This window comes from Octodon degus, unplaced genomic scaffold, assembly GCF_000260255.1.
Source record: "Octodon degus isolate 3935 unplaced genomic scaffold, OctDeg1.0 scaffold00008, whole genome shotgun sequence".
Taxonomy (NCBI): Eukaryota; Metazoa; Chordata; class Mammalia; order Rodentia; family Octodontidae; genus Octodon; species Octodon degus.
In genome coordinates, this window is record NW_004524584.1 from 18,835,336 (window position 1) to 18,849,692 (window position 14,357).

The following is a 14,357-nucleotide window of genomic DNA, read 5'->3' on the forward strand; positions in this document are numbered from 1 at the left end:
ATTTGTGATGTCAATGCTGACCCGCACAGTCACATCCTGGTTCCTATCCTGCCCCTGTGATTTATGAAGTGCCAGCCTGACGTGGACTCTGGGCCACTGTGTGAGCTCCACATGGATCCAGAGTCACTCGGCTGATTTATGGTTTGTGTCGGTGAAATATAAATTGTGGCCCTAATTTATAGCTCATGTGATTCCCCTTTGCTGACAATTTTATTTTTATTGCAAAGTCTGATTTTACTTATTTATGTGTGAAGCAGGAACTATCTGACTGCAGACATGATGTCCTCAGGCCTGGGTTCTTGGCCCATGCTGCAGAGGCTGGTGGTGCCCACCAGGGGCATCAGGCTTGGTCCAGTGGGTGTTTTCTGTGGGCCTCACGGAGCCTGTCACTGAGTTCTGAGGGGCACAGCCTGGCGTATGGTGGCCGAGATGGCATTCTGCCAAGGAAGGAGCTAGATTCCTCTACTCAGCAGGAGCTGAAGACCAAGTGCTAGCAGAGAAAGATGTCAGCCTACGCTTCCTGCTCGGTGGCCTTGGGTCTGCTTGGTCTCACGGCCACATGTCCAGGGCAGTGTGTAGATAGCACAAGCACCTAGCACAAGTACCGGCATGCACCGAGGGCAATGGCAATGATTAGCAGCAGACTTCTGGGGGTCAGCCCTGGCCCACATACCAGTCAGCTCCTGGCTTTAGTGGCCAGATGGCTTGGGAAGCTCAGGAGCACCCGTGAGATTCTACCCCTGCAGTCCTCAGAGGAGCAGTGGGCATTCTGGGGCTGCCCTTGGGATGGGAGCAGCACATGCAAGACATCTTATGGGCAGAGCTGGGGTCCCAGGAGCATGTAGGGTGGGAGTTGGAGCCTGCTGAGCCCAGCTGGGGACCCTCCATGCTTCAGGCTGAGATAAACTACTCTGAAAGTTCGGGGAGTGTCAGGGCTCCGCCTGTGCTGTGGGAAAGATAGAGCCCGCTGCTGAGGCATCACACCTAGAACTTCAGGGGCTGGGAGTCAAATGGCTAGGACCTGAGGGCAGGACGGTGTCAGGAAGACTTCTGTGGGGGGAGGTATGCCCCTGAGCAGAGTGCAGAGCTGCTTCCTGCTCCCCTCCCCCTCTCACCAGGAAAAGCCGGTGCTCAGAAGGGCTGGGGCAGGGGTGGGATTGGAGGAGGCCAGGCCTGGCACACGGCTAGGCTCTGGAAACCTGGCCCTTCTTCTCCCTAGAGGGCAAAGCTGGCTTTGAAGGCTGGCGTTGGCAGACGTCCTGATTAGGCCAGCTCAGGAGCAGAATTTGCTACATACGGAAGACGAAGAGCTGCCTTTGCTGTGATGACTGGAGTTCAACATTTCTGAAAGACACGGGCCGCTGGAGCCCACCACGGAGGATGCATAACACTTGGAGCTTTGCTTCCTGAAGAGAGAACTTAGCATAAGATTTTCCTGTGGGAAAGAGGTCCAGAGACATGCCTTGTGGTGGATTGTACTAAACACCCAGGGGACCTCTTGGTTTCCGGAGGAAAGGTTTCCTGGTTTCCAGGAAAGAACACTCCAAGTCAACCCCCAAATCCCCAGCACAAGCCTGATACTTAAGGCAGACCCCTTAGGTGCAGAGAAAACTGGAGCAAAATGTTCCCCAAGAACACAGATATAACTAAGGAACAAATTTTATTTTATTTTTTGTTTTTTTGAGACAGAGTCTCATGGTGCAGTTCAGGCTGGCCTTGATCTCATTCTGTAGCCCAGATTGGACTCAAACCTGCAGGGGTTCTCCTGCCTTAGCCTCCCGAATGCTGGGATCACAGGCGTGGACCACCACACCCAGCAAGGATTTTTAAATAATTTAGTCCATCTGCAAGTGAAGACAGTCAGTATTAGTTCTGATAAAATTCTCAGTTACTATGCCTGGAAGGGACCTGCTCTAGAAGTCAACTGCATCCAGCTCAGGTTCCAGCTGGCTGGGCTCCAAGAGGGGGCAGCACTGGCCAGGAGGCAGGACCAGGAGGACACCTGCTGCGCCCTCTTCTGGGAGCCTGTGGCACCCTCAGCTGTGGGTTATCTGGGTCTACACTCCTGGTCACCACAGCAAGCAAAGGGGAAGAAACAGATGGTGCCCCACCTGGGAAGGGAGAAGTGCACCAGCCAGTCGTCAGGTGACATTGCTGTCTCCGTAGAAAACCCCAAAGGAGCTACACAAAGAGCTAGTCAGTCAGTAAGCCCACAGAATCAGCCTCACAGTGATTGTGCTTCTTCGGCCTCCAGGGCCATTTCTAAGGTGAGGCATAGCAGGAGGCTGTGTGGTTGTGGCCATTCTGCTGGGTGACTCAGCTGAACTCCTTGCTTTGCTCCTGATCTTAGAGCAAGCAGGGTCAAAGTCAGGGAAGATGGAGTGTGGAGCCATGGCTGCTCAGGGACGCACAGGCTGTGGCCTCGGGCCCAGTCTTCATTCCAAAGCTCAGACACAGTGTGTAGGAGACAGGAATGGGAGAAGGCTGCCTGAAGGAGGGGGCCACAGAGGCCATGCACCCGGGCCCTCCTCACACAGGGCTCACTGGGTGTTGACAACTGTGTCTGGTGTCCAGTTGTCTCCTGGTTGGTGTCCTGGTGCTGTCTCAGGGGAAGAGGGAAGTTACAGACTGCAGGTCACAGAGGGCTGATGGCTCTAATGTGCCTGTGTGCACAGCCTGTGGGGTCCCCTGCTATGACCCAGGCCATGCTGACCCCAGGCTGAAGGTGCCACTGAGGAGAGGAGGTGGCTAGCAGGTGTCCCTGTGCCTGCTCTGCTTCCTGCATCCCCCCCCCCCGCCTCTCTCTCTGCCCCCCAGGAACTGCATCTGCACCTGTAGGCCCATAGCCACAGTATGCCTCTGCCTCGCCGGCCCCTCTCCCACCCACCTTTCCTCGGGGCACAAGGAGGAGACTCGGTCACTGGATGCCGTTCTGACCGGGCTGGGCATCTACATGCTGCGTCCCTGGCTCAGGAGCATGGAAGCCTCACTGGTGCTGCCTCCAAGTGTGGCCTTCTTCATTCTCCTCCTTGGTTCACTCCTCTTTGGCCTTGCCCATGCGGCATTTTTCTGAGCAAAAGGGGAGGAAACAGTGGAAACCAAACAGCCAGGAAACAGCCCTTGACTCAGATGCTTCAGGGTCTCTCAGGCCTCAAGGCTGGGCCTGGGCCAGGGCCACAGCCACAGCCAGGGCTGGGGCAGGGCCATGGCACTCAGCCCTGGGAGGCAGCTGGCCTGGACTCCTGGTATCCTCTTGGCCTCCTCGGTCTCCTGCCCTCCTCTGAGGCCCCAGGAGGACAAGCCGGGCTGCGCCTGGTGCGGAGCCCCCTCTCACTGTGGAGGGAGAGACCCCAGCATCCAGGCTGTGGCCTGGGGGTTCTGTGGGACATTTCCCAGCCACCCTGACACCTCCCTCCTGGGTTCACTAGCATCCCCGGGGAAGCGCTGGGGTTCCCTAGCCGGCCCAGGTATGACGGGTCACTGTTGGAGTCTCTTCTGGTCTCACAGCCCTGAAGAGCGCGGAAGAGCCACCACGTGACAGCGTAGGGTCTGGCCTGTGATGCTGCCAGTGCCTCAGCCACTGCCCATGTCACTCTATTTGTGTTGCTGTTGGTTCCATAGGTTACCTCTTCCCGTGTGTGTGTGTGTGTGTGTGTGTGAGAGAGAGAGAGAGAGAGAGAGAGACTGGTGACTGAACCCAAGCCTTTGCACTTGGCTGCATCCTCAGCCTTATTTTTTTTTCATTTTGAGACTAAATCTGTTACCCAGGTTGGGCTCAAACTTGTCATCCTCTTGCCTCAGCCTCCCAGAGTGCTACGCTTGCCCCATACCCAGTTTTTCCCTTAACTACACTTCCTGTAGTTTTTGTAGTATTACAAAAGGGCAGCAGGAGAATAAAATCTAAAACTAGACAGAAGGACGGAGAAACTGCTGCGGGAGGTCCTGGGATCGCGAGGCTTCCACGTCATTCCAGGCTGCGCTTCTGGATTTGGCCAACAGGGGGCGCATGGGCTGCAGACCGCTAGGTCGGGACTCGGGCCTGAGGGGGCGGAGCTGGGAGCTGCTGCACAGACCGGGACAACAGAGCCCGGGAAGGCGGCCTGCGCTGCGTACCCGGTCAGATCCCAGCTTTCAGCTCACCCGCTGCAGGGCCCAGTGGCCCAGAACACTGTTCCAAACACGGAAGTGTCCTCCAGGACCTGGCTGTGTTTGCCACTCCCTCTTCACTTATGGAAGTGCCCCATCCTGAAAAGAGGGGCTGAGGAGCTCCCGCGCTAGGATGGTGGCAGAGGCGATTGCCCATTGTGGGTAGTGCCTTTGTTCTGCGCCTCCATGCTCTCGCCTGGGTCTCTACTTCCTCACTCGAGGCTCCACCCTCTCACCTGGGCCTCCACCCTCTCACCTGGGCCTCCACCCTCTCACCTGACCTCAGTGGCAGTGAGTTCTATTCAAGGGGTCCCATCACAGCAATCTCTGGCCACCCTGCCTGGTGTCCCACAGGGCCTGATCCCCTTATCTTGCTGTCGGGCTTCTTGCTGGTTGGTTCTGGGCTTGGATGACAAGGCTGGCCAGGCGCTCTCCTCTGCCCGAGGCTGTCTGTATTCCAGTGCTGCCTGGGGAACTGGGGCTGGGGGTGCACCAGTGTACCCAGAGGCTGCGTCTTTGGGTGGGGTTATCCTGTGCTGTGCGGAAGAGTGAAGGCAGTGGAGGAGAGCAGAAGCAGGGTACACAGCACGGGAGTGCCGTGCTGCAGGGCGGGCAGAGGAGAGCTTGCCAAGAGCCAGGGCAGTGGAAGTTCTGGAAAGTGAAGTTTTGAGGTATCCACAGACTTGGAGGTCAAAAGGTTGTAGGGGTCCCTGGAGGTTACAAAGCGAAGGTATCTAGCAGGGATGTACACAAAGCTGTGATCAGAGACCCTGCAGCCTGCAGGGGTGACTGCTGCAAGGCTTTGGTGCCAGTTGCTGCTGAGCAGCACTCCCTGTGTGGCTGGGAGGCAGTGGGTCCTGACCCCTGGTCCTGCCTCCCTCCCCAGCAACTGCTATCTGCAACGGCTGAGTCTTGGTTCTGTAGACAGAGGTGGCAGAGGGGCCAGGGACCTTGCCCCAGGATTTTAGCTAGCAGGAAGCTTGGGCCACAGGGAGCCCAGCATGGCCTGCACGATGGTGGAAATACTAGTTTTGCACTTGGAAAGAACCAGCAGCCGAGGGCTGCAACTGCCTTGGCCCTTCCCCTGCCCTACCAGAGACACATGGTGCCCAGGCCTGGATGCAGGATGAAGTGTGGACCACTGTGCCTGATCAGCCTTTGGTCTCTTTGGCTGTACAAGGCTTGGGGCTGAGGCTTAGATGGTGGATAGTCCTTCCAAGTCCTGGGAGCTCAACCCAAGGCAGAGGGAGCTTAGAGCCCAGCATCCAAGAGGGAAAGTTGGTCAGGCACTGCATGCTCTGGGAGCTGGAAGGTCCCAACCCTCAGTAGTTTCCATTGCTGTCCCCAAAGGACAGGACATATGGGTGACAGATGGCACCAAGCACAGCTGGCTGCAAAGACGGGTGCTTCCAAGTTTCTAGATTTGGTGTCAACTACATAGTTACTTACAAGGAAAATGAGCACTGGCTTGGATGGCCTTCATCTATTAGGGATCAGTGGGGGCGCTGTCTTTTGAATATTTCTTTTTCCCAAATACTGAAGGATCAAAAAGTTTTTTTTCCAAACTTGGACACAGACAGGACTTAACCCTTCTGACAGCAAGCACCCTGCCAATGCTGGTGGAAGGTTCTGGAGGGGTGGAGGGTAGGGGAGAAGGCGGTGTGGGGCATGGGGTGCTACCTGGATCTCCCTGGGCTCCCACTGGGGTGTGGCTCATGCTCTGGCTTCCCAATGGGCCAAGGGCAAGTTTTGTGCATGGTGTCTCTGGGGAGGCAGCAGCATTTTTCATATCAGCTGGGAGTTCCCCTCAAGGTGTGCAGTCAGAGGAGACAGCTCTGAGCTCCTGCCTGCTGGTGCTGGTCCTGGGCCCAAGCAGACACATCCTCCTATGGCCTGCGCTGGGTTCCCAGGAGCCAGAGGGCAGGGCACAGCCTGTGCGAGGCAGACGCTGACCCCTGGCACAGAGAGTGAAGCCGAAAGGGAGCCTGCACAGAGGACCTTAGCCTGGGGGCTGCAGGAAGCAAGTCTGTGTACCCTGGGGCTGAGCCTGGATCCTGCAAGGTCACCCCTCAGTATCTGTCATGAAGGCTGGCAGTCTTAGGGATCTGGAGTTGGAGTTGCACTCAGCAGACGGAGCCCTGGCTGATCCACTCAGCTGTGGCCTGATCGTGAGGGCATTGGTACAAGGCCCAGCTACAACCCACCTCCTGTGAAGATTAGGGAGGCCATTGGTGTAGGCTGCTTAGCCCCCCCCCCTCTCTCTCTCTCTCACACACACACACACACGCAGCCCTCCCAAGAGCAGGTGTGTCACAGGATCCGATTCCTCCCAAGGATGGGGAGCTTTCTGGAGCATCTGGCGGCAGTGTGAGCTCACCCTCCCACTGTGGACCTGTGACAGGTGTCCTCTGTGACCTTCCACCAAGAGATTTCTACCAACCATCATTTTGTCCACATCAGTGCCCTCCAAAGTTTTGTGAATGAGGAGGAAGGGGAATGGGAAAACAAGAAGCAGCAAGGAACACACACACAGATACAAATTCCCCGTGATGAATGTGGAATTATGTATATGGGAGGGGTACCAAAAAAAAAGAAAATTAAAAAAAAGAAATTTTCTCACATTCAAAACACAAAAACAAAACAAAACAAAACACATCAAATCTTATTCCTCATCACGTAAGACAGAGCAGTTTGTAATCTACAGGGGATTTTTTTTTTGTCAGATCATCTCTTTATTGATATATTTTCTTTTGCTTCTTAGCTAGCTGGACACTCAACAACGCCGTTGTTGATGTCATCTATGATGTCATGAGGGTGCTGGCTGTCCACGTTGCAGCCCACAGACTGGGCGGTCCCCAGGATCTCCTTAATGGTTCCGGAAAGTTCTGTGGCTAAAGACGGGTGCCGCATCTGTTGGGCAATGTTGACAATCCCATCAAAAGTGATATTTCCGCTGTGTTTAATGTTTTTCTGCTGCTTTCTGTCTCTTGGCGACTCCTTGAGGGCTTTGACGATCAGGGCAGAGGCAGAAGGCACCGCCTCAATCTGAGCCTGTCTGTTCTGAATGGTCAGTTTCACCGTGATCTGCAGGCCCTTCCAGTCACCAGTTGCCTTGGCAATGTCATCCCCCACTTTTTTTTGAGACAGACCCAAGGGACCAATCTTGGGGGCCAGGGCAGACGTGGCGCCAACTTCACCACCGGTGCACCTCAGGTACACGACTTTAATCTCGCTGGGGTCGAACTTGCGCGGCATGCTGGAGGTGGCTGGTGTCGGATGAACCTGGATTCAGGACGACCGAAGAAAGTTGCACCTTAGCCTCCTCCTAGCCGAAAGCCGAAAGGTCTACAGGGGATTTTTGTGGAAACTGAAATTTTAGAAATGGATATATAAAATTTAAGATACAATAGCAACATTAATTGCTGTCAATCTTTACCTCACACCATGAGTACACGGAGCGACTCTGCTGGAGGATGCTCAGTGGCGAGAGGAGCGGCCTTTTCCCAGTTTCCTGGGGAGGCAGAGACGTTGTCTGGGTGGGGACCCTGAGAAGGGGACACACAAGCACCGGTGGCTAGACCCTGAAACAGGGGTCTCAGAGTGGCAAGCTCAAAACAAGAATAGAATCACTTGGAAGGATCGGGAAAATTTTAAAGGGGCACAGGGGATTTATAAAATAATTAAGTACAACTCCAAGAAATAAAATAATTAAAACTAAAAAACCCTACACTGTATGAGTTTAAAAAAAAATTAACACAGTTGAGGAAAAGATTAGGAATTGCAAAAGAGATGAAAAAAGTTTCCTGAAAGGATAAAGTTGTAAAAAGTAAATTATAAAGAGAGCTTCCCAGAAGGACTTGGAGAATCCAGGATTTGTTCATCAGTCTCACAGGAGGAGCAGAGCAATGTGCGAGGGGGCATTGGGTGGGGTTTTGTAGGCCAAGGTGGAGGCGGCAAGGGAGCCCACATCTGGAGTGCCTCAGCACTGGACAGAGACCAGGGATGAGGGACCCTGGTGGCAGACTGGTGGTACTGATTCCCGGGAGCCCAGAGAGCAACTGTCTGCCTTCGCCTGGGGCTGGCTCTGGTGTGGTGCTGCTGGGCGAGTGTCGGCTTCACACATGCACGGGAGCAGGAAGCTGGAGATGGGGGTGACTGACAGAGAGCAGGGATCCACCCCAAAATTTCTGCAGCCCGCTGAGCAGGGTGCAGGTGGCCTGGTTTTTGTGTGCACCTACTCACATGGGCACCTGAGCCCTCCATGCCTGCCAGCCCTGGCACCGCTGCGCTGGGCATACGGCTCTCACATGATCTGGGCAGGGAGTAAAGACATTCAAGCCGTGCTGCCTGCCCAGGGCTCCCAGATCCGATCCCTTCCGTGAGAAAGCTGCTCATCCACCCCAAGCCTCAGAGTCTCTGCCCATCCTGACGCCTGCCTGCAGGAAGCCCGAGGCCTGGTGCTTTGCAGCCGAGGGGCTTCCATGCACACTGCCCACCTGGCTGGGCCAGGTTTCCTCTGTGTCCTACAAGCGTACCTGGGTTGTTCTTTGCTGTCCTTTCAGCCTTTAAATCTTTGTTTGCCTGTTGTTACTGTAAGCAGCTCAGGGAGGCTGTGTACATCCTGGACATTGTTCTGCTTGGAGACTTTTCTCCAAATATCCTGCTTCAAGGTCATTGCTTTTTTTTTTTTTTTTTTTTTTTTTTTTGACAGGGTCTCATAGTTCAAGCTGGCCTTGTAGCCAAGACTAATCTTGAACTTGCACTGATCCTCCTTCCTCAGTCTCCCATGTCCTGGGATTATAGGCGTGCAGCACCACACCTCAAGGTGATGGCTCTTAAGGCTTGCTCTTCAAGTCCTAGAAAGTGGCTGTACTTTGCAATTCAGATTGTTTATAAATATGTTCAAGGAGGTAAGGAAAACGGTACCTGGTGAATAAAGGAATAAGAAGAACCAGGTTAACGGCACAGAGCAAGATAACCAGAATACATGAAGTCAGTTCACATGGTGGCTGGGAGTGAGTGGCTGAACTGAAGCAGGGAAGGGAGGATCCTTGACAAGGATCAGCCCCCTTTGCCCCAGGCCTCTGGCAGCTGGAGGAACAGAGGAGAAGGAGGCAAGGATGTGTGGGAGGAATCGAGGTGACATTTCTCCAGGCCTGGTGAAAAGTAAACTCATAGCTGAACCCAGCAAGTCACATTGATGTATACTTAGTCATATTACTAATGACCAGTGAAGAGCAGAGTCTTGAGAGTGTCCCAGGGTGGGGACACACAGGGGCCAGGATGGAATAACTCTGCTGAATGTGGGAAACAGTGGGTCAGAGACCAGGGGGATCTGCCTCCTGCTGATTTTGGAATTCCACCAACTCAGACTCAAATGCTGAGCCTAGCTGCCTAAATTGCCTTAGAGAAGAGAAGCAAAGCCAGGCCTCAAAACTGCACAAATGGAGATTAGAAATTCATTAAGAATCTACATGAAGAAAGGAAGATACCCAGGCATGGCGGCACATGCCTGTAATCCCAGCACTTGGGGGGCAGAGACAGGAAGATTGCCATGAGTTTGAGGTCACCTTGGGCTACATAGTGAGTTCAAAGCCAGTCTGAAGTATATAGTGAGATCCTGTCTCAAAGAAGGAAAGAAAGAAAGGCCCTGAAGAGTAGTAACAGTACAGTGATACCTCAATTCATGAACTTGATTATTTCCATGTTCTGGTTATAAGCCAAGTTATCCAAGAACTGAATCAAATGTGACGGTCATGTGCAATGTTGACCTTATGTGGCTATTTGGTTCTGTTCTTGCCCAGTTTACTTTGTGACCAGAATGGTGGAGAGAACTGAGTTTGTAAACTGAAGCATCACTGTATAAAGATAAATTTAAAATATTCTGAAATTTCACTTCATTGGATAATTGAAAATGTAATGCAAAATGATGAAAGGTATCATGCAGCACGTGTATAAATAAAATGCATGCCACTAGCACTACAAGGACAGAGACAGCAGGGGTGTCACAGTGCAGTCATATATGTGTGGCCATGTGCTTTATAAGGGTGAGCTCTGGTCAGGGTAGATGGGGACCATGATATCTGTAGAATCCCTGAGTGGCCGCCCTGGAGTGTCACCTGAGGAGGAGAAGCAATGCTGGATATTGCCTGATCTCTGAGAGTGCAGAGGAGGAGTGGGTGGGGTGGGAGCAGAGCTCACTCCCATTGGCTTGCTGCACAAAGTGCTTAACCTAGCAAAGCCCAGAGAGCGCTGCTGCAGGCCATGTTGGCAGGCTGCAGGAAACAGCGCTGTCTAGAGCAAGACCTCCTGCGCATGTGGGACAGAAGCAGTGTGCTTCTCAATGCTGGGTGCCAATGAGCCAAGGTATCAGGACCAGGACAAGGACAGCATCTCAATAAAAAGATAAGACTCCTGGGGCCAGGTAGATGGCTCAGTAGAATAAGCACTTGCCTGGCAAGTGCAAGGGCCTGAGTTCAATACCCGGTTCCGAAAAAAAAAAAAAAAAGATAAGATTCCTATATCTACTGATGGAGACCCCTAGAAAGCAACCCTGAGCAGGACTTAAATTCACCAAACTTAAAATTAATTTCTCTCTCTCTCTCTCCCTCTCTTCCTTCCTTCCTTCCTACTTACCTTTCTTCCTTTTTTTCTTGGGCTTTTTGAAACAGAATCTTGCTATGCAATTCAGGCCAGCCTTGAGCTCACTTTATAGCACAGGCTGGTCTGGAACTTGCAACGATCTGCCTGCCTCAGCCTCCCAAGTGATGGGATTTTATGGGCATGCACCACTATGCCCGGCCTAATCAATGGGCTTTTCCTGGTTGCTGGAGAGTCTGTCCAAAGCCTAGGCTGCTTGTCTGGAAATGGATGTCTGACTCATAGAAAGTGATCCTCTGAGTCCCTGATCCTACTGAGGCCAGTAATGGGGGAACACAGCTAGGGAGCCTCGTAGGATAAGACAGGACAGGATCACAGCCGAGGGCCTCTGGATCCAACCTCAACTAGACAAGAGAGTTCCTGGGGAGTAACTTAATACCTACTTGGAGAAGTCCCGAGTGGGTCCGCCCTTCTGGAGAACTCCCCTCCCTTCTTCTGATAACTACATAAATATGGGCCACCCAGAGAAGGTGAGTGGTCTTAGTCCAGAGAATCTTGGGCTAAGATTTAGGTCATAGCCCAAATCATTCCATTTGCTTCATTTTATCTAGCCTTCATTGTACACTTTTTGGGAGATTTTGGACCTGGTCATTCTGCAATAACTAAGAGATATTATTAACCTGGTAGTGATACAGGGAACCTCCAAATGACACAGGGAGAAACACTGATCTCCCAACCTGAAAAGATACCAGGGATGAGTTCGTGTTCTCTAAAACTGAAGAATGAATTTTAGGAACAGAGGTTATGAGCAAAATATATTTATTGAGGGAAAGAAAGCTCCTGTCTGAGAGAGGGACAGAGGGGGGCCTGAGCAGGTTGTCTCTAGGAAGCTGTCTCTTCCAGGGACTTTTATAGAGGAAAACCATGTGGTGAGGCAGGTCAAAGGTGGTGAAGATGTAGGAACTCGCTTAGTTGGGCATGAGGTAGGACAAAACTATGGTCAATATGGGATTACAAGCACCATTGCTCTGGTAAAATTAATTACATCCAGTATCAAATGGGGAAGCGAGTCACGTAGCAAGCGGACATGAATACGGGACAGGGTCTCTTCCTGTTGGGGGTTGGGCTAGGGACTCATCTGAGCTCTTTCAAGGTGATTGATACCTATTTAGAATATCAATCCCTGATGCCCATCCCTAGGGAAGTATGTAGACCTATTTGTTTTCTCTTTCATCTTGGTCTTGAGGTGTGGTCCATACGGGAGTGTCTGTCTCTTCCCAGTTGTATTGTCACCTTGTCTTCCATCTTGTCTCCTTGAGGGCCTGGCCCTGTCAACTGCCTATAATATTTCTATCTAGTTCAGCTGCCTACAGCAGTACTGTGGCTCAGTGCTGAGTCTCCAGCTGCACAGCACACAGTCAGACAGGAGCATAAGAGGTGAAAACACAGTCACAGAGGGGACTGAAGCTTGGTGGGGATGATACAGGGGAATGAAACTCCCAACCTGAAAGGTACCTGGGACAAGTTTGTATTCTCTAAAAGAGAAGAATGAATTTTAGGAACAGAGGTTAATAGCAGAATATATTTACTGGGGGGAAAGAAAGCGCCTATCCAACAGAGGGACAGAAGGGGAAGCTGAGTAGGTTGTCCCAGAAGCTGTTTCTTCCACGGATTTTTATAGAGTAAAACCACGTGGTGAGGCAGGGCTAAGGAGGAGAACTTGGGAACTCACTAAAGTGGGTGGGCACGAGGTGGGACAAAACTGTAGTTAACCAATGAGATTACAAGCACCATTGCTTGGGTAAAATTGATTAAATTCAGGACCAAATGAGGAAGTGAGTCAAGTAGCAAGAGCACATGAATATGGGGCAGGGTCTCTTCTTCTTGTTGGGAACTGGGTTAGTGGCTTTTCAAAGTGATTGATACCTGTTTAGAGTATCAATCCCTGATGCTCATCCCTAGTGAAGTATGGGGCTGCATTTTTTTCCTCTTTTGTCTTGAAGTCTGGCCCACAGTGGGGATGGTTTGTCTCTTCCAAAGTTGCAAAGTCATCCCGTCTTCCATCTTGTCTCCTAGAGGGCCTGGCCCTGTCTGACTGCCTCTAGTATTTCTATCTAATTCAGCTGCTTACAACAAGGACACAGAGGACCACGTGGCACTAGACTCCACCCACTTGATGTCATGGGCATTACTCTTGAAAAGGGCAGAATTCATCTTTTTCACGGCCACATGGTACCTTCAGCAAACAGGCTATAAGATGAGCTTGGAAACAGGTTTTGAATGGATTGAAATTATACAGTGTATGCTGTCTGGCCACAGAAGAATCAAATTAGAAATCAACAATAAGTCATTATGGGGAAATCCTCTATTTGAAATTTTTAAAAAATGAATTGGAAGGGCCAGCCAAATAGCTCAGCAGATTGAAGCACCTGCTTAGGCAGATTCAGGGGTGGAGAGTTTGATCCCCAGGCCTGCCGTGCTGGCCCTGCCCTGGGACCTGCTGAGATGGGGATTGCGACTAGGCGTGGTGCCGCACACCTGTAATCCGAGCACTTGGAGGCTTTAACAGGAGGATCACTACTAGAGTCTGATCTATGCAGTGAGACCCTGCACACCCTATACACCCTGTCTTAAAATACAAAAATAAATAAATAAAAATAAGAAATAAATAAAACAAATTGGAATTTATTAAAACTGAATTGGAATAAATAAAATGGCACTAAAAATTGTTCCATGAAAGACATTGTTAAGAGACAGATAATCCACAGTAGGCAGGAATATCTGCTGTCATGTATGTATCTGATAAAATTGGTACCCAAAGATATGTGAAGAACCCTAAAAACTCAAAAAAGACAAACAATACTCTCGTGATTTCAAAAGATAGAACCTCACACTTCTCCAACGACAACGTCCGTCGCAAAAGCTCACCAAGCCCACAGTCGCTGCAGGGATATGGGAATGAAAATCCTGTCACCTGTCAGAACAGCTGGGCCACGTGGGCTGCTCTCCTGGTGAGGGGAGGGCAGGAGGAACAGAGCCATCCCCCTCTCGGTGCTTTGTGAGGCAAGGGCTCCGGCAGCTTGCAAAGCCGCACCTCTGATTTGTAGCATCACCGGCAGTCTCTTACAACTTTAAACAAATATTTGAAATTTAAGTAGCACTTTTCTAAGCAATCACTATTTTAATGAGGAGATCATAAGGGAAATTGGAAACACTTCTAAACTGAGTGATAAAAAGCAATCAACACATCAAAATTTGTGATTGCAACAAAACGGGTTACAGGAAAACTTACAACATTGAACTGTTTGGTTAGAACAAAAGGAGGGGGAGCTGGTGAGATGGCTCAGTGGTCTAAAGCACCTACTTGGAACAAGTTTGGCAAAGCACAGGGACCACGGTTCGATCCCCCAGCCCCACATGCCAGCCAGCCCCGCCCCCTGGTGGGCTGAGCTGGCCACACACAAACTAAATAAAATAAATGTTTAAAAAAAAGAACAAAAGGAGGAGCTCTGGAATCAGTGAGCTGAGCCCTCTGAGGAGTGAGGAAAAGTCCTCCTGGCTGGAAGGAAGCAGAAGGAAGGAAACAAGGTAAAATAAAACCATTATCAGAA

The 14,357-nt window shown here is 51.4% G+C and overlaps 1 protein-coding gene across 1 annotated transcript; it reads right to left on the reverse strand.

Moving 5' to 3' along the window:
- Positions 1-6,903: 6,903 nt before the first annotated feature.
- LOC105741003 (60S ribosomal protein L12-like) lies at positions 6,904-7,416 on the reverse strand. Its single transcript, XM_012512704.2, has one exon. The coding sequence runs from the start codon at positions 7,399-7,401 to the stop codon at positions 6,904-6,906; it is 498 nt and encodes a 165-aa protein (XP_012368158.1). The 5' UTR covers positions 7,402-7,416.
- Positions 7,417-14,357: the final 6,941 nt, after the last annotated feature.

What these genes read in the sequence shown, in the direction of transcription:
- LOC105741003 (XM_012512704.2), bottom strand. Translation starts at nt 7,401, where the DNA reads ATGCCGCGCAAGTTCGACCCCAGCGAGATTAAAGTCGTGTACCTGAGG.